This window comes from Mustela putorius, unplaced genomic scaffold (genome assembly GCF_011764305.1).
Source record: "Mustela putorius furo isolate JIRA1106 unplaced genomic scaffold, ASM1176430v1.1 tig00003836_pilon_pilon_pilon, whole genome shotgun sequence".
NCBI lineage: Eukaryota > Metazoa > Chordata > Mammalia > Carnivora > Mustelidae > Mustela > Mustela putorius.
In genome coordinates this window covers 13,056,370-13,083,368 of record NW_025421989.1, presented here as the reverse complement: position 1 = coordinate 13,083,368, position 26,999 = coordinate 13,056,370, and the positions used below count along the sequence as shown (strand labels likewise).

The following is a 26,999-nucleotide window of genomic DNA, read 5'->3' as shown; positions in this document are numbered from 1 at the left end:
AGCAGGCTGAGACTACTTCAGCTAGCAGGAGATCAGCTAGATAGCTTATCTAAAGATTGCAAACACCTGCAAATCCAAGGGCGGATCCAAGAGAAGAAGAACAGCAATTCTAGAAACAGAAAATCAACCACTTTCTGAAAGGTAGGACTGGCGGAGAAGTGAAGCCAAGGCGACAGGAAGATAGACCGCGGGGGGAGGGGCCAGCTCCCGGCAAGCAGCGGAGCAACAGAGCACAAAATCAGGACTTTTAAAAGTCTGTTCCGCTGAGGGACATCGCTCCAGAGGCTAAACCGGGGTGAAGCCCACGCGGGGTCAGCGTGGCCTCAGGTCCCACAGGGTCATAGAAGGATCGGGGGTGTCTGAGTGTCGCAGAGGTTGCAGATATTAGAACGGGGAAGCCGGCTACAAAGAGAGAACCGAGGAGTGAGCTCCCAGCTCGGGGTTACCTTGAACTGGTCACAGCCTCGGTGAGCTCAGAGCGCGGACAGAGACCACGGAGATGGGAGTAATTGGGCGCTGTTCTCTGAGGGCGCACTGAGGAGTGGGGGCCGGGCCCTGGGCTCCTCCTGGCCGGAAACCGCCATTTTCATTCCCATCCTCCGGAAGTCTATGGAAAGAGCTCAGGGAACAAAAGCTCCTGAAAGCAAACCCAAGCGGATTACTCAGCCCGGCCCCTGGTAAGGATGGTGCAATTCCGCCTGGGGCAAAGACACTTGAGAATCACTACAACAGGCTCCTCCCCCAGAAGATCAACAAGAAATCCAGCCAGGACCAAGTTCACCTACCAAGGAGTGCAGTTTCAATACCAAGGAGAGCAGCAGAATTCCAGAGGAGGAGAAAGCAAAGCAAAGAACTCATGGCTTTCTCCCCATGATTCTTTAGTCTTATACTTAATTTAATTTTTTTCTTTTTCAATTTTTTTTCTTCTGCTAAATTTTTTTTTAATTTTACCCTTTTATTTTTTAACATTATTAACTAGTTTATCTAATATATATATTTTATCTTTTTTATACTTTTTTCTTTATTCGTTTTCTTTTTTTAATTGTTTTTGTTCTTTTTTTTTTCTTTCTGAACCTCTCTTTATCCCCTTTCTCCCCCCTCACGATTTGGGATCTCTTCTGATTTGGTTAAAGCATATTTTCCTGGGGTCATTGCCACCCTTTTAATATTTTACTTGCTCCTTCATATACTCTTATCTGGACAAAATGACAAGGCAGAAAAATTCACCACAAAAAAAAAAAAAAAAAGAATAAGAGGCAGTACCGAAGGCTAGGGATGTAATCAATACAGATATTAGTAATATGTCAGATCTAGAGTTCAGAATGACGATTCTCAAGGTGCTAGCCGGGCTCAAAAAAGGCATGGATGATATTAGAGAAACCCTCTCGGGAGATATAAAAGCCCTTTCTGGAGAAATAAAAGAACTAAAATCTAACCAAGTTGAAATAAAAAAAGCTATTAAGGAGGTGCAATCAAAAATGGAGGCTCTCTCTGCTAGGATAAATGAGGCAGAAGAATGAATTAGTGATATAGAAGACCAAATGACAGAGAATAAAGAAGCTGAGCAAAAGAGGGACAAACAGCTACTAGACCATGAGGGGAGAATTCGAGAGATAAGTGACACCATAAGATGAAACAACATTAGAATAATTGGGATTCCAGAAGAAGAAGAAAGAGAGATGGGAGCAGAAGGTATACTGGAGGGAATTATTGGAGAGAATTTCCCCAATATGGCAAAGGGAACAAGCATCAAAATCCAGGAGGTGCAGAGAACCCCCCTCAAAATCAGTAAGAATAGGCCCACACCCGTCACCTAATAGTAAAATTTACAAGTCTTAGTGACAAAGAGAAAATCTTGAAAGCAGCCCGGGAAAAGAAGTCTGTAACATACAATGGTATAAATATTAGATTGGCAGCAGACTTATCCACAGAGACCTGGCAGGCCAGAAAGAGCTGGCATGATATATTCAGAGCACTAAACAAGAAAAACATGCAGCTAAGAATACGATATCCAGCTAGGCTATCACTGAAAATAGAAGGAGAGATTAAAAGCTTCTAGGACAAACAAAAACTGAAAGAATTTGCAAACACCAAACGGCTCTACAGGAAATATTGAAAGGGGTCCTCTAAGCAAAGAGAGAGCCTAAAAGTAGTAGATCAGAAAGGAACAGAGACAATATACAGTAACAGTCACCTTACAGGCAATACAATGGCACTAAATTCATATCTCTCAATAGTTACCCTGAATGTTAATGGGCTCAATGCCCCAATCAAAAGACACAGGGTATCAGAACGGATAAAAAACCAAAACCCATCTATATGTTGCCTACAAGAAACTCATTTTAAACCCGAAGACACCTCCAGATTTAAAGTGAGGGGGTGGAAAAGAATTTACCATGCTAATGGACATCAGAAGAAAGCAGGAGTGGCAATCCTTATATCAGATCAATTACATTTTAAGCCAAAGACTATAATAAGAGATGAGGAAGGACACTATATCATACTCAAAGGGTCTGTCCAACAAGAAGATCTAACAATTTTAAATATCTATGCCCTCAACATGAGAGCAGCCAACTATATAAACCAATTAACAACAAAATCAAAGAAACACATCAACAATAATACAATAATAGTAGGGGACTTTAACACTTCCCTCACTGAAATGGACAGATCATCGAAGCAAAAAGATCAACAAGGAAATGAAGGCCTTAAATGACACACTGGACCAGATGGACATCACAGATATATTCAGAACATTTCATCCCAAAGCAACAGAATACACATTCTTCTCTGGTGCAAAAGGAACATTCTCCAGAATAGATCACAACCTTGGTCCTAAATCAGGTCTCAACTGGTATCAAAAGATTGGGATCATGCCCTGCATATTTTCAGACCACAATGCTCTGAAGCTAGAACTCAATCACAAGAGGAAATTTGGAAAGAACCCAAATACATGGAGACTAAACAGCATCCTTCTAAAGAATGAATGGGTCAACCAAAAAATTAAAGAAGAATTGAAAAAATTCATGGAAACAAATGATAATGAAAACACAATGGTTCAAAATCTGTGGGACACAACAAAGGCAGTCCTGAGAGGAAAATATATAGCGGTACAAGCCTTTCTGAAGAAACAAGAAAGGTCTCAGGTACATAACCTAACCCTACACCTAAAGGAGCTGGAGAAAAAACAAGAAAGAAACCCTAAACGCAGCAGGAGAAGAGAAATCATAAAGATAAGAGCAGAAATCAATGAAATAAAAACCAAAAAAAAAAAAAAAATAGAACAAATCAACGAATTAGGTGCTGATTCCCTGAAAGAATTAATAAGACTGATAAACCCCTGGCCAGACTTATCAAAAAGAAAAGAGAAAGGACCCAAATAAATAAAATCATGAATGAAAGAGGAGAGATCACAACTAACACCAAAGAAATACAAACAATTATAAGAACATACTATGAGCAACACTACGCCGACAAATTCGTCAATCTGGAAGAAATGGATGCATTCCTAGAGACATATAAACTACCACAACTGAACCAGGAAGAAATAGAAAGCCTTAACAGACCCAAAACCAGTAAGGAGATTGAAACAGTCATTAAAAATCTCCAAACAAACAAAAGCCCAGGGCCAGACAGCTTTCCAGGGCCAGACAGCTTCCCAGGGGAATTCTACCAAACATTTAAAGAAGAACTAATTCCTATTCTCCTGAAACTGTTCCAAAAAAATAGAAATGGAAGGAAAACTTCCAAACTCATTTTATGAGGCCAGCATCACCTTGATCCCAAAACCAGACAAGGATCCCATCAAAAAAAGAGTACAGACCAATATCCTTGATGAACACAGATGTGAAAATTCTCACCAAAATACTAGCCAATAGGATTCAACAGTACATTAAAAGGATTATTCACCACGACCACGTGGGATTTATTCCAGGGCTGCAAGGTTGGTTCAACATCTGCAAATCAATCAATGTGATACAACACATTAATAAAAGAAAGAACAAGAACCATATGATACTCTCAATAGATGCAGTTGACAAAGTACAGCATCCCTTCCTGATCAAAACTCTTCAAAGTGTAGGGATAGAGGGCACATACCTCAATATCATCAAAGCCATCTATGAAAAACCCACCGCAAATATCATTCTCAATGGAGAAAAACTGAAAGCTTTTCCGCTAAGGTCAGGAACACGGCAGGGAGGTCCATTATCACCACTGCTATTCAACATAGTACTAGAAGTCCTAGCCTCAGCAATCAGACAACAAAAGGAAATTAAAGGCATCCAAATGGGCAAAGAAGAAGTCAAACTATCACACTTTGCAGATGATATGATACTATATGTGGAAAACTAAAAAGACTCCACTCCAAAACTGCTAGAACTTGTACAGGAATTCAGTAAAGTGTCAGGATATAAAATCAATGCACAGAAATCAGTTGCATTTCTCTACACCAACAACAAGACAGAAGAAAGAGAAATTAAGGAGTCAATCCCATTTACAATTGCACCCAAAACCATAAGATACCTAGGAATAAACCTAGCCAAAGAGGCAAAGAATCTATATTCAGAAAACTATAAAGTACTCATGAAAGAAATTGAGGAAGACACAAAGAAATGGAAAAATGTTCCATGCTCCTGGATTAGAAGAATAAATATTGTGAAAATGTCTATGCTACCTAAAGCAATCTACACATTTAATGCAATTCCTATCAAAGTACCGTCCATCTTTTTCAAAGAAATGGAACAAATAATCCAAATATTATATGGAACCAGAAAAGACCTTGAATAGCCAAAGGAATATTGAAAAAGAAAGCCAAAGTTGTGTCATCACAATTCCGGACTTCAAGCTCTATTACAAAGCTGTCATCATCAAGACAGCATGGTACTGGCACAAAAACAGACACATAGATCAATGGAACAGAATAGAGAGCCCAGAAATAGACCCTCAACTCTATGGTCAACTAATCTTCAACAAAGCAGGAAAGAATGTCCAATGGAAAAAAGACCTCTTCAATAAATGGTGTTGGGAAAATTGGACAGCCACATGCAGAAAAATGAAATTGGACCGTTTCCTTACACCACACACGAAAATAGACTCAAAATGGATGAAGGACCTCAATGTGAGAAAGGAATCCATCAAAATCCTTGAGAAGAACACAGGCAGCAACCTCTTCGACCTCAGCCGCAGCAACATATTCCTAGGAACATCGCCAAAGGCAAGGGAAGCAAGGGCAAAAATGAACTATTGGGATTTCATCAAGATCAAAAGCTTTTGCACAGCAAAGGAAACAGTTAACAAAACCAAAAGACAACAGACAGAATGGGAAAAGATATTTGCAAACGACATATCAGATAAAGGGCTAGTGTCCAAAATCTATAAAGAACTTAGCAAACTCAACACCCAAAGAACAAATAATCCAATCAAGAAATGGGCAGAAGACATGTACAGACATTTCTGCAAAGAAAACATCCAGATGGCCAACAGACACATGAAAAAGTGCTCCATATCACTCGGCATCAGGGAAATACAAATCCAAAACAACAAGGAGATATCACCTCACACCAGTCAGAATGGCTAAAATCAACAAGTCAGAAAATGACAGATGCTGGTGAGGATGTGGAGAAAGGGGAACCCTTCTACACTGTTGGTGGGAGTGCAAGCTGGTGCAACCACTCTGGAAAACAGCATGGAGGTTCCTCAAAATGTTGAAAATAGAACTGCCCTATGACCCAGCAATTGCACTACTGGGTATTTACCCTAAAGATACAAACGTAGTGATCCGAAGGGGCACGTGCACCTGAATGTTTATAGCAGCAATGTCGACAATAGCCAAACTATGGAAAGAACCTAGATGTCCATCAACAGATGAATGGATAAAGAGGATGTGGTATATATACACAACGGAATACTATGCAGCCATCAAAAGAAATGAAATCTTGCCATTTGCAACGACGTGGATGGAACTAGAGGTTATCATGCTTAGCGAAATAAGTCAAGCAGAGAAAGACAGCTATCATATGATCTCCCTGATATAAGGAAGTGGAGATGCAACATGGGGGTTAAGGGGGTAGGAGAAGAATAAATGAAACAAGTTGGTATTGGGAAGGAGACAAACCATAAGTGACTCTTAATCTCACCAAACAAACTGAGGGTTGCTGGGGGGAGGGGGGCTGGGAGAAGGGGGGTGGGGTTATGGACATTGGGGAGGGTATGTGCTATGGTGAGTGCTGTGAAGTGTGTAAACCTGGCGATTCACAGACCTGTACCCCTGGGGATAAAAATATATTACATGTTTATAAAAAATAAAAAATTTAAATAAATATTGGCTGAGAACTTCCCAAAACTGGGGAGAGATATAGCTCCAAGTTCATAAAGCTCATAAGGATCACCAAAGTCAGAGACCCTCTTCAAGATTCATTATAGTAAAACTGCCAAAAATCAAAGACTGATCATCTTAAAAGCATCAAGAGAAAAGAAGTCTGTAACTTACAAGTGAACCCCTAAAGATCTCTCAGAATATTTCTCAGCAAGCACCTAGAGACAGGCCAGGATAGAGTGGCATAATATATTCAAAGTGCTAAAAGAAAAAAAAAATGCCAACCAAGAACACACTATTTGGCAAAGTAATCCTTCAGAAATGAAGAAGGATTAAACACTTTCCCAGAAAAACACAAGCTGAGTGGGTTCATTAACATTAGACTAGCCTTGCCAAGAAAGGCGGAAAGGAGTTCTTTAAGCTGAAATGAAAGGATGTTAATCAGCAACTTGAAAAAATAAAAAAATACAACATATTGGTAAATATAATTATATAGTAAGATTCAGAATACTCTAATACTTTAATATGTTGGGGTGTTAATCACTTAACTCTATTACAAGGTAAAAGGACAAGAGAATTAAAAATACCTATAGCTATCTGTAAATCAATCAATGTGATACATCACACATTATCAAGAGGAAGGATTAAAAACCCTATGTCTATCTCAAAAGATGCAAAAATCACATCTGACAAAGTACAACATTTATTCATAATAAAGACTCTCAACAAAGTGGGTTTAGAGATAATATACCTTAACATAATAAAGGCCATCTAATGAAAAACCCACAGCTAACATCATACTGAATGGTGAAAAACCAAAAGCATTACCTCTAAGATCAGGAATAAGATGAGGATGTCTACTCTTCCCTCACTACTTTTATTCAACGTAGTACTGGAAATCCTAGTGGCAGCAATCAGACAAGAAAAAGAAATAAAAGGCATCTAAACCAGTAAAAATAAAGTAAAACTACCACTATTTGCAGATGAGGGCACCAGACACAGAAGACCCTAAAGACAGCACCAACAAAACATCAGAATAAGTGAATTCAGTGAAGTTGCAGAATATAAACTTAATATATAGAAACCTCTTCCATTTCTAAATACTAATAATGAAGTAGCAGAAAGAATAATTAAGAAAATAATCCCATTGTCATTTGCATCAGAAAGAATATGTAAGAATAAAATTAACCAAGGAGGTAAAAGACCTATATGCTAAACACCATAAGACACTGATGAAAGAAACTGAAGATGACAAAAACAAATGGAAAAATATTCCATGCTCATGGATTGGGGGAACAAACATTGTTAAAATGTCCATACTACCCAAAGCAATCTACAGATTCAAGGCAATCACTATCAAAATACCAACAGGATTTTTCATAGAACTAGAACAAAGAATCCTAAATTTCACATGGAACCACAAAAGACCTCAAATAGCCAAAGCAAACTTGGGAAAGAAGAACAAAGCTGGAGGTATCACAATCCCAAATTTCAAGATATACTATAAAACTGTAGTAATCAAAACAGTATGGTACTGGCACAAAAAGAGACACATAAATCAACAGAACAGAAGAGAGCCTAGAAATAAACCCACAGTTATAAGGTTAATTAATGGGGTGCCTGGGTGGCTCAGTGGGTTTAAGCCTCTGCCTTCAGCTTAGGTCATGATCCCATGATCCTGGGATCGAGCCCCGCATCGGGCTCTCTGCTCAGCAGGGAGCCTGCTTCCTCTTCTTTCTCTCTGCCTGCCTCTCTGCCTACCTGTGATCTCTGTCAATTAAATAAATAGAATATTTTTTTTAAAATAAGGTTAATTAATTTATGACAAAGGAGGCAAGACTATCCAATGGGAAAAAGACAGTCTCTTCAATAAATGGTGTTGGGAAAATTGGACAGCTATATGCCAAAGAATGAAATTGGACTACTTTCTTACACTATACACAAAAATAAATTCAAAGTGGATTAAGACTAAATGTGAGACCTAAAACCATGAAACTTCTAAAAGAAAACAGTAATCTTTTAGATACTAGCCTTAGCAACATCTATGGATATGTCTCCTTAGGAAAGAGAAAAAATACACAAATAAACCAAAAGGACTATACCAAAATACAAAGCTTTTGCACAGCAAAGAAAACCATCAACAAAAAGGCAACCTACTCAATAAGGGAAGATATTCACAAATGATTTATCTGATGAGGGATTAATATTCAAATATAAAGAACTTATACAACTCAACACCAAAACAAAACAAAACCCAATCAATTAAAAAATGGGCAGAGAACCTAAATAGGCATTTCAAGTTTCATTATAATAATGAAGACATACAAAGAAGACATGCAAATGATCACCAGACACAAGAAAAGATGCTCAACATCACTAGTTATTGGAGTCAAAATCACAATGAGATATCACCTCACACGTGTCAAAACAGTTATTATCAAAAAGATAAGAAATAACAAATGCTGGTGAGGATATGAAGAAAAGGAACCCTCACACACTGTTAGTGGGAATGTAAACTGGTGCAGCCACTATAGAAAACAGTATAAAGTTTCCTCAAAAAAAGGAAAAAATAGAACCACCATATGATCCAGTAATTTTAATACTCAGTGTTTATCCAAAGAAAATAAAAAACACTAATTTGTAAAGATTTAGGCACCCCTATGTTTACTGCAGCATTATTTAAAACAGCCAAGATACAGAAGCAACCCATACAGAAGCAACCCAAGTTTCTATCAATAGATGAAAGGGTAAAAAAATGTGATACACACCCACACACACACATGCCCACACAAATAGGAATATTACTCAGCCATAAAAAAGAATGAAATCCTACCATTTGCAACAACATGGATGGACCTAGAAGGTACAATGCTAAGTGAAATATGTTGATAGAGAATGACAAATACCATATGATTTCACTTATACGTGGAATTTGAAAAATAAAACAAATGAACAAACAAAAAAAGCAGACTCTTAAATACAAAGAACAAACTGGTGGATGCTAGAGAAGAGTTGAGTGGAAGGATGGGCAAAAAAGATGAAGTGGATTAAGAGGTACAAAATTCCAGTTATAAAATAAGCAATGGAGATGAAAAGCACAGCATAGGGAATATAGTTGATAATATTATAATAACACCGTATGGTGACAGGTGGTGACTACACTTGTGTTAGTGAGCACTGAGTAATCCATAGAATCGCAGGATCACTATTTTATACACCTGAAACTAATATAACATTGTATGTCAACTATACTTCAATAAAAAATAAATAAATAAAAAGCAAATCAGTACCAGATAGGAAAGCAGAGTGCCAAAGGTGCTGGAGACTTGGTATTATGCCCTCTCTGCTCTGTCACATGGTAGCTAAGTGACCACGGGCCAGTCACACAGATTTCAAGGGCCTTGCTATGCCTGTCTGTTGAAGGAGGGTTTCTAAGTTCCCTTAAAGCTCTGAAATTTTATGACTTAGAATCCTAAAAACCAAGAACATAAAACATTAATAGGCACAACACTGGAGCGGCTAGCATCCAGTTAATACCTTGAGGGAAAAAAGTGAGATAATAACTTTTAAAGGATTATTAAATTGTATTAAAGGAATTAATAAAATTAAGGCAATAAAATTATTTTACAAAAGCAGCTACAGCTACAATAATTTGCTAATGGATACCCAATATAAAAAGGTAAAATGTGACATCAAAAACAAAAATGGGGGGAGTAAAAGGGTAGGGTTATTATATGCAATCAAAGTTATCAGCATAAAACAGACAGTTATAGCTATGTTTTATATAAACCTCAAAGTAACCACAAAGCAAAAACCTACAGTAAATTCACAAAAAGGCAAAAAAGATAAAGAGAAGACAAAGCGTACTACTACACAAAACCGATTCACAAAAGAAGGCAGTGAGTGAGGAAGAAAGGAACAAAGGAACTACAAAACAGCCAGAAAACAGTAAGATGACATTAGTTAAGTCCTCACCTATCAATAATTACTTTAAATGTAATGAATTATATTCTCCAGCCAAAATGGCATAAAATGTCTAAAAACAAGACACAACTATATGTTGTCTACAAGAGGCTCACTTCAGCTTCAGGGTCACACACATGGCTCAAAGTGAAGAGATAAAAAAGGGTAATTCATGCAAATGAAAACCAAGAGAGCAGGGTAGCTATATTTAACTCAGAAAAAATAGACATTCAGCCCGAAACTGTAACAAGAGGCAAAGAAGGTCATTATATAGTGTTAAAAGAGTTAATTCATCAAGAAAATATAACAGCTGTAAATATGTATGTAACCAACATCAGAGCACCAAAATACATTAAGCAAATAACAGATCTGAAGGGAGAAATCAATGAATATATCATCCAGACAGAAAATCAATAAGGAAATGTTGAACTTGCGCTATACTTTAGACCAAATGGACCTAAGAGACAGAAAGAACATTCCATCCAACAGCAGCAGAATATATATTCTTGAATACACATGGAACACTCTCCAGGATATATCACAATAGGTCACAAAACAAGCCCTAAGAAACTTTAAAAGACTGAAATCAAACCAAATCATCTTTTCCAAACACAGTGTTATGAAAGTAGAAATCAACTAATACGAAGAAAGCTGAAAAATTCACAAATATGTGGAAATTAACACACTCCTGAATAACCAATAGGCCAAAGAAGAAATTAAAAACTATCTTGAAATAAATGAAAATGGAAACACAACATACCAAAACAAATGACAAACAGGTATGTAAAAAGATGCCCAATCTCCAAGGAAATGTAAATCACCAAGGAAATGTAAATTAAAACCACAATGAGGGGCACCGGCTGGCTCAGCGGGAGAGCATGCAACTCTTGATCTCAGGGCTGTGAATTTAAGCCCCACATTGGGTGTGTCGCCTACTTTAAAAAAAAACACACACACTACAATGCAGTATCACTTCACACCTGGCTATTATCAAAAAGGTAAGAGATAAGTGTTGCCAAAAATGTGGAGAAAAGGGAATCCCTGTGCCCTGTTGGTAGGGAGGTAAGTTGGTGCAGGCACCATGGAAAATAACATGGAGAAAAAAAAAAACTACCAAATGATCCACCAATCCCACTTCTAGGTATCCAAATGAAATAAAAATCAGCATCTCAAAGGAATATCTGCACTCCCACGTTCACTGCAGTATTATTTACAACAGCCAAGCCAAGGCAACATTAGTATCTGTTTACAGATGAATGAATAAAGACGGAGTACATACATACAATGGTGTACTATTCAGCCATAAGGAAGAAGGAAATCAGAAATCCTATCATTTGTGACACGGATAGACCTTGTGGGAACTATGCCAAGGGAAATAAGTCAGACAAAGAAAGGCAAATACTGCGCGATATCACCTGTGTGTGGAAGTAAAAAAGCCAAATTCACAGAAACAGAAAGTAGAATGGAAGTTGCCAGGGGCTGGACGGGAAATGGAGAGATATTAACCAAGGGTGCAAAGTTCCAGTTATAAGATGATTAACTTCTAGGGATCTAATGTACAACACGGTGACTACAGTTGGCAATACTGTATGACATACTTGAAAGTTGCCAAGAGAGTAAATCTTAAATGTTCTCACTACATAAAAGAATTGGTAATTATGTGAGGTGACAAAGGTATTAACAATACTTTGACAATCATATTGCAATATGTAAATGTATCAAATTAATATGTTGTATAACTATACACAGTGTTATATGTCAATTATATCTCAATAACACTGAAAAAAATACAACTACCAAACATGATCCAGCTTCTGGGTATATCTCCAAAGGAATTAAAATCAGTATGTTGAAGAGATATCTGTACTCTCATGTACACTGTAGCATTATTCACAATAGCCAAGATATGGAAGGAACCTAAATGTCCACCAATGGACAAATTGATAAAGAAAATGTATATACATACAATGGAATATTATTCAGCCTTTAAAAAGAAAGAAATTCAGCCATTTGCAACAACATAGATAAAACTTGGAGGACATTAATAAGCCAGACACAGAAGGACAAATGCTAAGCGACACCACTCATATGAGGAATCTACAACAGTCAAACTCATAGAAGGAGAGTACAGAATGGTGATTGTCAGGGGCTGGGGGAAATGCGGAAGTACTATTCAAACAGTACAAAGGTTCAGTTATACAGAATGAGTAAGGCCTAGAGATCTACTATATCTCATAGTTCCAATTAATTTTACTATAGTGTATAATTAAAAAGTTGCCAAGAGAGTAGATCTTATGTTAAGTGTTCTTGTCACATACACAAAAGAATAATAATGAAATGATAATAATAAGAATAGGAATAAGAATAAGAATAAATAAAGAGAGGAAAGGAAACTTTTAGATGTGAATACTTTTATGGCATAACTTGTGGTGATGGGTCCACGGATATATAATTACCTTCCAACTGTATGTATCACACTGCATACATTAAATATGCATCGGCTTTTGTGTGTCAGTTATACCTCAATGAAGTGGTTTAAAAAAGCAATTTAAGACCTAAATTCAAAAGCTAAAACAATAATACCTTTAAAAGAAAACATAGGAGACTATCTTCATAATTTAGATGTAGGCAGTTTCCTTATACAGGAAGAAAATAGGAACCATAAGAGGAAAAAAATCCGATAAATTAGACTTTACAAAAATTTTTAAAAGTCTGTTCTTGAAAAGATATAGTTACGAAAATGAAAGACTGGAAGAAAATGTTTATAAAACATCTCTGACAAAGGACTAGTAACCAAGATAATATAAAAAACATCTACTTACAATGCCACCAAAAAAGACTAAAAAAATTTTTTAAATGGCCAGATATACTGAATAGACACTTCATAAAATAAAATATATGAAAGGAAAATAATTGTAATAAAAATGCTGACCAAAATTAAGCATCAAGGAGATGCAAAATAAAAACTGAATTACCACAGGATCAACTAAAATTATAAAAGACCACCACCAAATGGAGGCAAGGATGTGGAACTACAGGAACTCTCAGTCTAGTGGGAGGAGTACAAAATGCTAAAACCACTTTGGGAAAAGCTCCAGCAATTTCCTTCCTTTTTTTTTTTTTTAAGATTTTATTTATTTATTTGATGGGCGGGGTGGGGAAGAGAGAGAGAGAGAAAGCACATGCACAAGTCGGGGGCGCAGCAGAGGGAGAAGGAAAAGCAGGTTCTCCACTGAACTCGATCCCAGGACCCTGGGGATCATGGCCTGAGCCAAAGGCAGTCACTTAATCAACTGAGCCACCCAGGTACCCCAAGCTCTAGCAGTTTCTAACAAAACTAATCACATATGTTCAGCACATTACCTACTAATCCGAACCTTGGGTACTTCCCCAAGAGAAATGAGGACGTATTTCCACACGAAGACTTATTCAAAAACGTGGTTTTCTTCAAAATAGACAAAAACTGGCAACAGCTCCAGTGTGTATTAATGTGTATTAATAGAAGTGTGTATGAATAGAAGAACTGACCATGAAATTGCAACATACTCACCCAATGGAATACTATCCAGCAGTAAAAAGAAACGGATTACTGACACATGCTGTATCAATGAAGTTCAAAAATGTAATACTAAGTGAAATAAGCTTTACATAAAAGTTTATGTTACAGAACACCATTTATAGAGAGTTTCAGAATAAATAAAACTATGGCATAACAAAGTAAGAACAGTGGTTGCCTCCGTGCACGTGGGGGCAGGAACTGACAAGGAAGGAGCATGAGGCAGCCTCGGAGGGTGGTGGTAGTGCTCTATATCTCAATAGTAGGGGTTTGGGTTCCATAAGTACATGCATTTGTAAAAACTTAGCAAATGGCACACTTAAGATCTGTACATTCACTATATGTAAAACATAACATCAGAAAAATCTGTAAATATACTGAACACTAATGATCTACACATTGCAACATTTAGGGGATGCATACAGATGTCTGCAATTTACTGAAAAACATGTTAAAAATAAGGTAGACTGATGAACAGAGGAGTAGATATGTGATAAAACAAGCATAGTAAAATGTTAAAAGAGATGGCCATAAAAGTATTTACCGTAGGATTCTTTCACCTTTCTTGTATACTTAAAAATGTTCCTACTAAAATATCAGGGCAAAGGCGGAATAATAAAAGAGAAACTGAAGAAGGAAGAAATAGCCCTGAGTGCTAAGGGAGAGGCACCAGGAAGGAGGGAAGGAGGGGAGAGGGAGGCAGTGAAAGGAATATGAAAAAATACAGTAGTCCAAATCCAGTGAGAACAGCCGTATCAGAGGAGGCAATGGCCAATTGTGTAGAATTCTCCTGAAAAGTCAAGTAACACCAAAACAGGCCCGTTGGATTTGGTTGCCGGAAGGGCGTGAATGGAGGCGAGCGAAGCCGCACTGAAGTGGAGAGAGAGAAAGCTGTCGGTGAGGAAAGACAGGAAATGAAAACAACTCCTAAGCAACCTAGCCGTGGAAGAGAAAAGAGAGAGTGGGCTGCAGCTGAAGAAGGATGTGACGTCAAGATCCCGGACAGTACTGGAACACGTTTATGTGGACGGGAATGATGCAGGAGAGCATCGGTGGATGCGGTAGGTAGAACTGTGTCCTCCAGTATGATACACTTAAGTCCTAACCCTCAGCACCTGTAAATATGACCTCATAGAGAAACAGGACCTTTGTGGATGTAATTAAAATGAGGTTACACTAAATTTGGGGGGGCCTTGATTCAATGACTGGTGTCCCTATAAGAAGAGGACACAATAAGAAAAGGAATTTGGACACAGACACAGAGAGCCCCAGAGAGAATACCATGTGACAGTGGAGACAGATATTGGAATGACACATCTGGAAGCCGAGGAACGTCTGGGACTGCCAGCCACTACCAGAAGCTGGGAAGACAAAAAGAAGGATTCTCCCCTAGAGCCTTCAGAGAGAGCTCATGGCTCTGCCGACACCTTGATTTTGGACTTCTAGTCTGCAGAGTTGTGAGAAGTGATTTCTGGTACTTTTAGCCACCAAGGTTGTAGTACTTCGTTACGGCAGTCCTGGAAAACTAACACAGGGGAGAGGAATGGGGAAGAGGAAGAGGTGGTAAGGAGAGGGTGATGTTCTTGCGAAGGTGAAAAAGAACCATTTGCCTGCAGGAGGGGGTGGGCCTTTGACAGTATCAGGGCTACCCTCTTCCACCTAAGTAAGTAGCCCATCATTCAGAGAGGACCTCAACAATCAAAGGCTTGTCCGGAAGCTTTCGGCAATGAAGAACGCTTCAGACAGCCTTTGTGACAGACTCTCTGTCCTAATCACTGATACACAATATGCAGGTGCACATTCAAGTGACTAGGCTTCCCCTAAACATACAAGAACCAACCCATGAAACTGAAGCGCAGCAAGTCTCTGCCTTCCAAAAGAGGTTTGCCAACAAAGACGCCAGTCTTACCAATAGGAATGGAACCAGGTGCTCGGCCAATGGTCCAAACAAAACCACCAGAAAAAAAAAGCCTGGTAATCCAATTTTGGAAAGCTCCTTACCTTGAGCTGCTGCTGGAGTTCACTGTTCAGCCGGGCCAGCACTGCATTCGCCTCTTTATTTTTGCGGATAGCAGTCTGAATCGCCTTCTTCTGTTTGGAAGACTGTCTATAAAAAAGTACAAACAGTTCACCGAAATAGAACTCAAGGGTCCAGACCCTTGCGGGTCAGAACACCCTGACTCGTGTGGAAGTGCTCAATGAGGGACTAATGCCACAGGCTCCAAAAAGAAAATCGTATATTCACAGGCAGGCAGGCAGGCACCAAACGAAACACATTTGTCGGGATGAATTATTTACACCTGAAGTAGTTCCCATTTTATAACTTGAAAGAAAAGCTGTGAATTGGACCTTTTCAAACTTCGCATTCCATTTATTCCAAGACATTTTAATAAGTATTTCTTCCTGACAAACCACATTAACTAGAATGCCCTTTTCATGTAAGCCTTAATGGCATTTAAAAGACCTGTAGGTGGCCCCTGTGGACAAGTCTGAAGGAAATGAATAGAAGAACATTCTCGTTAGGAAAAATCCCACAAAACTTGGCCGTCCTATATAACTCTCCTTCATTTCTTTATTATTAGGCATGACTGCTTGAGTGTGTGTGTGTGTGTGTGTGCGTGTGTGTGTGTGTGTGTGTACATGCTCATGCATGTGCATACACCAGCATACATCTGTGGCACTTGAGAAAATGTTTTAATAACATTATTCCCAAATTAAGTCAATAGTAAATTCACAGAACACGTCTAACTAGGGTGACCGTCTGCTCCACTTTGCCCATTACAGTCTCTGCTTACACGGTATGACTGGCCCGAATTATTCTACAGTTGGGACGATAAATCAACATGACGGTATAACCTACAGTCTCATATCCCACAGCAAAATAGACTGAATTCTTAGAGCAAAAGGGCAACTTAAGTTCCCCTAGGAAAACAGACATATGTGCAATCAGTGAGAGGTAGCTTCTACGCCAGGGCAACTTAACCAGAATGTCCAGTGACCACTGCGGAGATCTGATTAATATTCACTGAGCACATACACTATGCTACCCACTCTGCTAATCTGCAGAAGGCATACTCCCTTCCCAAAGAAGTTGAAAGATTAATTTCTTCATCCATAAAGAAGCAGGGAATAGGCTTTAAAATCTACTTTTAGAAAGATAAGGGCTGGATTTCCAGTCTCAGGACAATGTGAAGTAGACACACTTCTCTCTACCCCACCAAGTAAAGTTAAAATCCTGGACATAATACATAAGACAAACATAACATTACTCTAAAAAGTGGAGTGAGGAAGGCAAACCAGCCAGGGAACTCAGTACCCAGAGAAACAGATAGCAGTGAACTCTCTGGGTTTTCTTTTTTGCTTCATATATCCCAGACTGGACGGTGGAAAAGTCAGCAATCCATAAGCATCAATAAGGGCAGACAATAAAAAGTCTCCCCCCAGCTAAATCCTGCTCTCTCTAGCCAAATGACTTCGAAAAGGGCAGCCTAGAAAGACATAAATTAGACACAATATCCCTCTGGGACACAGAGCCAAAATCTTTAACAAAATATTAGCAAATAGAATTTAGCAATGTATTAAAAACGTATACACCATGACCAAGAGAGCTTTATTCCAGAGATTCAAGGCTGATTCAATAATCAAAAGTCAATCAGTGCAATCTACCATCCTAACAGGTAAAAGAAAAAAAAATCAGATAACTATATCAACTGATATAGAAAAATTACCTGATGAAACTCAATACCCATTCATGATAAAAAAAAAAAATTCTCAGAAAACTATGAATAGAGGCCCACTTGTTCAACTTGATGAAGAACTTCTACAAAAAAAAAAAAAAAAAAAAAAAAAAAACTACAGCTGACATCAAACATAATGAAAAACTGAATGCTTTCCCTCTAAGACGAGGAACAAAGCAAGGATTTCTAGTTTCATTACTGTTTTCAACACAGTGCTAGAAGTCCAAGCCAACACAGTAATGCAAGAAAAGGAAATAAAAGGCACACATATTGAAAAGAATGAAACTGTCCCCATCTGCAGATGACATGATGGCCTACAAAGGAAACTCCAAGGAATCTATAAAAAAAATTCTCTGAACTAATAAATGATTTCAGCAAGAATAGGAATGAGTTTGGAGGAGAGAAGATTAATGTACAAAAATCAAAAGAATGGGGGTACCTAGGGTGACTCAGTCAGTTAAGCATCCAACTCTTGATTTCAGCTCATATCATGATCTCTACGTTGTGGGATCAAGCCCTGTGTCAGGCTCTGCACTCAGTATAGAGTCTGCTTGTCCCTCTTCCTCTGCTCCTCTCTCTCAAATAAATAATTTAAACAAAATCAATAGGGGCGCCTTGGTGGCTCACTGGGTTAAAGTCTCTGCCTTCAACTCAGGTCATGATCCCAGGGTCCTGGGATGGAGCCCCACATCAGACTCCTTGCTCAGCAGGGAACCTGCTTCCTCCTCTCTCTTTCTGCCTGCCTCTCTGCCTACCTGTGATCTCTGTCTTTCAAATAAATAAATAAAATCTTTTTTAAAAAAAAACAAGTATTTTTAAAAAATCAATAGAATTTTGATACACTAACACTGAATACTTGGGGGAAAAAATAAAAAATACAGTATCATTTACAAAGCTTCAAACTGAAGTTCTTAGATATATCAAAACATACACAAGATTTACATGCTGAAAACTATAAAACAGTAATGAAAAGGGTCAAAATAAATAAGTATTTATCATGTTCATGGATTGAATGACTCAACATAGTAAAGATGTCAACTCTCCTCAGACTGACATAAAGGTTTAACACAATTCTTTTTTTCTAATTTTTAAAGATTATTTATTTATTTGAGAGAGAAAGAGACATGCAAGAGAGTACAAGCCAGAGTGGGGTGCAGAGGGAGAGGGAGAAGCAGGCTCCCCACGGAGCAGGGAGCCAGACGTGGGACTCATTCCCAGGACCCTGGGATCATGACCTGAGCTGAAAGCAGACGATTAACTGACTGAGCCACCCAGGTGCTCCAAAGGTTTAGCACAATTTGTATCAATATCTCAGCAAGATTTTTTTGTAGATCTAGACAAAACTGTTCTAAAATTTATATGGAAAGTCAGAGGAATCAGAGTATCTAAAACAATTCTGAAAAATCATAAAAAAGTGGGAGAGATAGAAGATATTTTATTATATAGTTATAGTAATCAAGTAACTAAAATGAAGGCAGTAATCAAGACCGGGTGGTATTGGCAGAGGGAAAAACACATCAATCAGTGGAATAGAATAGAGAACCCAGAAACATACACTAGTACAAACAACTCACTTTTGACAGAGGTGCAAAAGCAAGTGAATGGAGGAAGAATAGCCTTTTCTTTGTCTTTAAGATTTATTTATTTATTTTTAGAGAGAGAGCATGCCTGACTGGGGGAGGGGCAGAGGGAGAGAATCTTTCAAGCAGCCCTAACCCCACCGCTGAGCGCGGAGTCAGGAGCCTGATGCAGGGCTCAATCCCACAGCTCATGAGATCATGACTGGAGCCAAAACCAAGAGTCAGACATCCAACCATGCCACCCAGGTGCCCCAAGAATAACCTTTTCAACCAACAGCACTGAAGCAATTCAATATCCATAGGCCAAGAACACTGATACAAACCTATCTTACATAAAACGATACAAAATGCATCAAGCAACTTGAATATAAAATGCAAAATTATAAAACTTTTAGGAGAAAACATAAGAGAAAATCTTCAAGATCTAGGGCTTGTTCATGAAGAGTTTTTAGATGTAACAACAAAAGCACAATCCATAAAAGATTAAAAAAATCAGTAAGTTGGACTTCTTCAAAATTTTAAAAACTTTGGTATTGCAAACGAGTGTTAAGAGGATGAAATGACAGGCTCCAGACTAAGAGAAAATATTTGCAAACCACATTCCTGGCAATTGATAGGCACTTAAAATATATAAAAAGAACTCTCAAATCTCAACAGCAAAAAACTAATTCAATTAGAAAACGGGCAAAGGACATGAAGAGACATGTTACCAAAGAGGAGACATGATGGCCAATAAACACATGAAAGGACACTCAATTTCATTAGCCATTAGGGAAATGCAAATGAAGACCACAAAAGGATAGAACTACCCACCTATTTGAACAGCTGAAATAAAAAAAAAAACCAGTGACAATACCAGATGCTGGTGGGGATGTGGAGAAACCATCTCTCATACGTTGCTGGTGGAAATGTAAAATGGTGCAGCCATTTTGGAAAACAACTTGGGAGTTTCTTTCTTTCTTTCTTTTTTTTTTTTTTGGCAGTTTTTTTTTAAACTAAACATACACTTGGGGCACCAGGTGGCTCAGTCAGTTGGGCATCTGCCTTCAGCTAGAGTCATGATCCCAGGGTCGTGGGATCAAGCCCTACATGGGCTCCCTACTCAGCAGGGAGTCTGCTTCTCCCCCCTCCCTCTCCCACTACCCCTACTCCCAACTTACATACTTGCTCATTCTCTCTTTCAATTAAATAAATAAAAATAATCTTAAAACAAAACCAAAAACTAAACATACACTCAGCACACAACCCAGCAATCAATATTGACCATATTTTTTTACTTCTAAGGCTTTTATTAGAATGCCTTACAAACTTTACATTTTTTTAATTTATTTTTTTTTTATATTTGGTAAGCTTTGGTCTTTTTTTAAATTTTTTTAAACTTTACATTTTTACTAACATCACATCAAGTGAAAAAGATAATTTAATTAGTACTGTATCTTTTTACTTTCTAAAATTTGATTATAAGTAACAATGTTACATTAGTTTTAGGTGTACAGTATAGTGATTCAACATCTGTATAACTTGGCCATTTACACCAGAGAAATGAAAATTTGTGCACACACAAGAACCTACACACAAGATGCTCACAGTAACTTTGCTTATGATGCCCAGCAACTAGGCACAACCAAAATGTCTCTCAACAAGCGAATGGCTCAAGAGACTGCGGCACAGTTGTTCCACAGAATAGCGCTTAGCAGTGCTCACTGAGATACGTAACTTAGATGTCAAGAGATTGTGCCAAGTGAAAAAAAGCTAAACTCAGAAGGGCACATGCTGTGTGATTTTATTTATATAACATTCTCAAAATGAAAAAATTCTAGAGATGGGAAACAGACCAGTGGTGGCCAGGAGTAAGGAATGGTGACAAGAAGAAGGTAGGTCTGATTTCTGTACCTTGATTACAGTGGCAGTTACAAGACTCCACACATGTGATTAAACGGCACGGAACTATGCATACGCTGCCCCAATGTCAGCTTCCTGGTTTTGATAATGTTCGAGAGTTAGGTAAAATGTAATCATTAGGAGAAACTAGGTAAAAGAGCCACAGGCCTGCTCTGTATCGTTTTTGTAATTTCCTGTAAATCTATAATTGTACCAAAATAAAAAGTTTTTAAAAAGATGTTGATCAGAACTTGCCGCCCCTCCTTACGCTACCACCACACCATGTATGTCCAGCTCCTAATGGTTTCCCCTTCCTTTGGGAACTGGCTCCATCTCCCTCCACCTCCTCCACAAGGATGAGCCCCTGGCAGGCAGTTGTTTTTGTCTCGAGAAAACCTTGCCCTTGATTTTGACACTTGAATGGATCCTGCCCATGCTGAGCTGACCAGACGCTCCCTCCAAAGGACTTGAGTTATGGCTCATAGTTTAGTTCAGCCTGGGCCCGCACAGTGAGAATGGGATCTCTGGAGCTGAAGGTGAGGAGTCTTTACAGATAAAAATGTCAAAAACACCTTAAGAAAACTGAGAGGCATCAAAATGAGCCCCAGAAGGTTTGCAATGTTCTCTTCTGATCCACTCCTGCCACTGATTTCCCTGAGTCACACCTCTACCCTTATAATAAAGAGTATCTTTTGCTACCTCGAGTTGCCTTTTATTATTTGCTACCAAAGGAGCCCTAAATAACACCAAGATAGGATCAAGCCCAGAATACCTCTGAAGGGGTCAGCAGAGCATTTAACCTGCCTCACCCTCTTAACAGTTGCTTCCACAGTCTCTTCAGGTTCTCTTAATATTTTTACTCACTCTTCCAGGCTTCTCTGGAACTGCTCTGGTTTCCAGGGAGGAAAATGAAGGAGTAACGCTTAGGCAGACAATTTATTTTGTCTGGTTCTATTGTGTGTCACGCTATTTATCAATCCAGAACAGCAGCATCGTGAGGCACTGTCCACTCAAGGTTTTGTGGCAGATTATCTTCCAAAACCTACTCCTATGCCTTCGTATCTGCAGTAGCCTATCATTCTCAGTTTGAGTGAGGCACATGGCCCTCCAACTAGAAACTACATTTCCCAATCTCTCTTGTAGGTAAGTAAGGCCATATGACTACGTTTGGGCCAATGGGATCAGAGATGCCGCTTCTGAGTCATACCTTTCAAGGTAGTCTGTTTTCTCTCCATTTGTTCTTTCCCCCTCTCTGGGGCCTGAAATGTGAACATGTTAGGCAGCCATCTTCAACCATAGGGATAAATACAACCTCCATGGGGATCTAGAATAAAAATATGGGGGACACCTGGGTGGCTCAGTGGGTTAAGCCTCTGCCTTCAGCTCAGGTCATGATCTCGGGGTCCTGGGATCGAGCCCTACATTGAGTTCTCTGCTCGGTGGGGAGCCTGCTTCCCCTCTGTCTCTCCCTATTCTCTGACTACTTATGATCTCTCTCTGTCAAATAAATAAATAAAATCTTGAAAAAAATAGAATAAGAATATGGGAAGGCAGCTGGGTTCCTGCACAGAGCTACCCTACGCTTCCGGACCACTCACCAACTCAGACTTTTAGACAAGAAAGAAGTCAATTTCTATGTTATCTGAGTGCCTGCTAATTTGGGTTCCATTCAAAGAGCTAAACCAACATTTGAAAGAATATAAGCTGGGTCTCTAGATGAGAAAAATCTTCTCAGCCTTCAAACTGAGCCCTGATTTCTCCCAAGGAATTATGAGCACAGCTTCTAAGAACTGAACTTGTATTGCCTTTTGTCTACTTGGAAATGGCAGGTTTTCATTAGGGATGCCACTCATCGACCCCACGGGCATGCCAGGATGGCCAGCCGTGAAGCAGGAGGGAACACAGAATCCCAACCACACTGAGAATGTCACGCAGGCAAGCAGACACTGCCACCCCAGCTGCTAGGCGTGCCCTGGGGTGGTCCAGGACACTTCCGGAGGTTACAGAGAAGAGCAAAGCCACGGAGGCGGGCACAGTTTCACAGGACTATTATACAATATCCTCTCTCTCCAAACTCTTCAGACCATTTTATTTTCCCAAAGTCCATCTTTACTAGATGCACAAGATGTGAGGGAAAACCAAGTAAGCCAAATTATTTCTTTAAAAAAAAAAAAAAAGCACTTTTGTCCTGACAAGCAGCTCAGTAATTTTGACACAATCCAAGAGTTGTTTATTAGTCATATCTGGACTCAGCAGCTCACTTGGAGAGACTATTTCATTTTTCCTTTGCCCTAAATGAAATAGACAATGATGTTATCTGAAGGAGAATTTGCTTCAGTCAAGAACTCATAACTCAAAATAAAAAGATAAATAGGCAAAGGGTCGGAGCAGACATTTCCCCAAAGAAGATAGACAAATGGCCAATAAACACATGAAAAGATACCCAATATCATTAGCCATTAGGGAAATGCAAATCAAAACCACAGTGAAATACCCCTTCATATCCACTAGGATGGCTGTGATCATTTTTTTTAAAAGATAACAAGTGTTGGAAAAAAAAAATGGAGAAATTAGAACTCTTGTATGTTACCGATAGGACAGTAAAATGCTGCAGCCACTGTGGAAAAAGAGTTTGGCAAGTCCTCAAAATATTAAATACAGAGTGGCCATATGACCTAGCAATTCCACTTCTAGGTACGTACTCAAGACCAATGAAATCACAAGTCCACACTAAAACTTGTCCACCCATAGTATATCAGCATGATTCTTTACAGCTTCAAAGTGGAACCGACCCCAATGTCCATCGGTGCTGAGCAGGTAAGTAAAATGTGCTACAGCTGTACAATAGCACGTTATTTAAGCAATAAAAAGAACCAAGTACTGATTTTAGCAAAAACACGGATAAACATTGAACGCATTATGTGAACTGAAAAAAAGTCAGCCACAAAAGACCACATGTTGCATGGTTCCATCTGCATGGAATGGCCAGAACAGGCAAACCTATAAAGACAGAAAGCAGATTAGTGGTTGCCTGGGACATGGGACAGGAAATGGAAAGTGACTCCTAATCAGCATGGAATTTCTTTGGGGGACAATAAAAATGTTCTAAAATTAGTTTGTGGCAACCGTTTTACAACTTTGTATACAACTTTGTAGATACACTAAAAACCACTGAACTGTACATGTAAAAGGGTGAAATGTATGCTATGTGAATTATATCTCAATAAAACTGTTTTTAAAAAACCACAGGCAAAGGAAAGAAACTGAAAAAGACCTCTGGGGGAGCTCGGCCAGCTGCCGTCCATCCAGTGTGGGGGTGCCGGAGCTGCCACAGACTGGCCAGCAGTAATGTGAAGCAGGGATTACACTGCAGAGCCAGGGCGACTCCCGGAAACAAGTTTAGCCACCTTTGTCCCTGACAGGGGTCCAGCCCCCAGGCCTGACAGTGGCTGAAAGATGGTCCAAGCTCTCAGGGGCCATTAAGGACCAAAGAGATTTCCTTTATGCACTAATACCACCAGGGAACTGTCTATTTGGAAAAAAAGACACAAAAACCATCATCTGAAGAGTGCTGCACAGATTCCCCCCCATGGGGTTTTGGCTTCCGACGCAAGCTGCACCCACGGAATCTTGCTCTGGGATCGACAAAGCCCCAAGAGCAGTGTCAGGGCTTATCTTGAGCATGGATGTTAGTGACCAGTCGAGTTCACTTGTGAAGTCACACACAGCAGGGGGTTTCTGCCCTTAGTACCTAGCTCAATTTCACTACAGGGAAACTGAGGCAAGGGACAGCCTTTCTTAAAGCCAAAGCCTCTGGAGAAAAACGGTCTGTCCAGAGCATTGTTCTCTCGGTTCCTGGCCTTGTCCACAGGTACCACCACCCCCCACCCGTGCCACCTCCTCCAGTGTCTGTTACAGCCAGTCAGACAGACATTCTGGAAACTCCACATGTGATCATTCTGTGCCGACATGATCAACAACAGAAAATTTTCATGGGGCATGAAAAGAAATCACAAGCCACATCTACTCAAAGTTGGGGCTGAGGGTCAGGAAGCTAGCCATTTGCCCAGGTGGGTCAGGGGGAGCATAAGACAGCTTTCCACACTGGCAGTATCGTACCCCAGTGAGGTTTATCCGAGGTGTGATTACTGCTAATTGAAGACAGGCAAAGAGGGGGAACTGCCATTTTTTTCACGGTCTTCTTCCTAGGAAAATGCAGGCCAGCACAAGGAAGAGGGGTGGGAAGGAGAGGAAGAGGAGGAAGGAAGGGAAGGAAATCAAACCAACTAAAATGCCGCAGCTTTGGGCTCGCTTGCCCCTTGGCTCAGGTTAAGTCCTGTAGCTTAGAAGGTCTCTTTAGGTGACGGGGAGCCAGAGAGAGAAGTAAGACAAAACTGCAGCCACGAAATCCCACCCTTCCATGGCCACTAGTATATATGTAAACAGATTTACATGTACACGCATACAAAGACTGAAAAGGCGGTTGCTGACCTCCCCGATCTGCTGTACTTACTTTTGGACTGCTGTGTGGGGTTTCCCGGTCGCTGCGGACGCTGGCCCGCCAACAGTGCTAGAAGGCTCTTGGTTTTCTGTAGCTGAGTTTTCAGGTCGGAATTTCCTTCGGATGGGCTTTGATGGAGGCTGAGAATATGGTGTGTCCTGAGGATTAAATACATAACAATAAAACCCAAAAGTTAAAAACTGAAATGTTCCCCACCATGCCAATGTCCTCATGTTCCTCCTAGGCCTATTCCCAGGTCAGGCGCACACTCTGTTCAAACCCCACACCTGATGACAGAAGGCAGATTCAAGGTTTCGCAAGAACGGGGTGGGGACACAGACATCAGATATTGGGGCCTTTCTTTTTGGGGGGCCTTTATTTTTTTCCTTTTCTTTTTTTCTTTCCATGCTTATTCTTGCAGTCTATTACCACTTTTCACACCTGAAAGGACAAAGGAATGAGATTCCAGTGGCCCACCTTTCCAACCTCTCCCTTTTTACAATGCTGTGGGCATCTCACAGCATGAGGCCTCTTCTGACTGCAGACGAAGCTCACTTTGTGAGCAGACTCGTCTCACTTTGGGGCTTGTGGGAATATGTTGTGAGTTTTGAAGTTTGTGAAGGTCTCCTCATTCCTCCATTCCCATTCATATATGAAGGCAAACTCAAGAGCCACAGTGTCTTCTGGAAGGAGACAGCCAGCCTGCTGTCTGGGAGGCCCCTCCTCACCCGTGCTCCCGAGCCCAGGGCCCATGCTCTGAGCGGAGGAGGGCCGTAGGAAAATGGAGAGCAGCAAGGAGAGGGTAACAAGGTGGAGAGAGAGCATGACAACTGAGTAGCGCCTCCTGAGTGAGTGACCTGGGACTCAGTGACACTGGGGGGTTAAGGTGAAGACGCCAGGATGCAAGGACGGACTGTGGCACACAGAGGAAGAAGTGCAGACTACCCTGCCCCCCACCACAGGCCCTCCTAGAGGCTCAGCAGTGCACAGAGTTTTGCTAAAGGCGCTTGGCCCTCCCTACCGCACCTCCTGAACTTGTTAAAAACAAGGCCTCCATGTTTAGCTGGAGGCTGAAGAGGAAGTACAAACTGTCAGTGACATCAAGGGAAGGCCCAAGGACCATCAGCACCCCAATCCTCACAAAGAACCCAAGTTCTAGGAAAGCAGGATCATTAACATTTAGGTGAGGACAGTGAAATCAAAGTGAAACAGATTTGCAAAGAGAGCCAAGAAGCCCGGGCGGGGGCGCGGCAGGGATGGGGGGGCTTACAATGCTATCACAGAGGCACCTTCCCATAGGCCTTACCTTCTTCGTTGGACTACTGTCTGCAGCTTGAGAGGGGGCTCTGTTCAGCTGGGGGTGTATTTCAGCCTCAGACGCTTGTTCAGACTGTAGTGAAATATCATACAGAAGATAAAAATGCAAAAACATAACCACCTAAATTTATAATGGAGAGCACCTAGG

The 26,999-nt window shown here is 40.0% G+C and overlaps 1 protein-coding gene across 4 annotated transcripts in view; it reads right to left on the bottom strand.

The window, feature by feature from the left end:
- The window catches only part of REPS2 (RALBP1 associated Eps domain containing 2), a 229,191-nt gene that overhangs the window by 14,084 nt on the left and 188,108 nt on the right, over positions 1 to 26,999 (bottom strand). For all 4 annotated transcript variants that reach the window (XM_004758909.3, XM_045089340.1, XM_013059620.2 and 1 more), the window contains 3 exons: positions 26,841 to 26,924; positions 25,547 to 25,692; positions 15,837 to 15,942 (listed from right to left, as the gene is read on the bottom strand). In XM_004758909.3, coding sequence (XP_004758966.2) covers positions 15,837 to 15,942; positions 25,547 to 25,692; positions 26,841 to 26,924 — 336 coding nt within the window. The remainder of the gene's footprint in view (positions 1 to 15,836; positions 15,943 to 25,546; positions 25,693 to 26,840; positions 26,925 to 26,999) is intronic.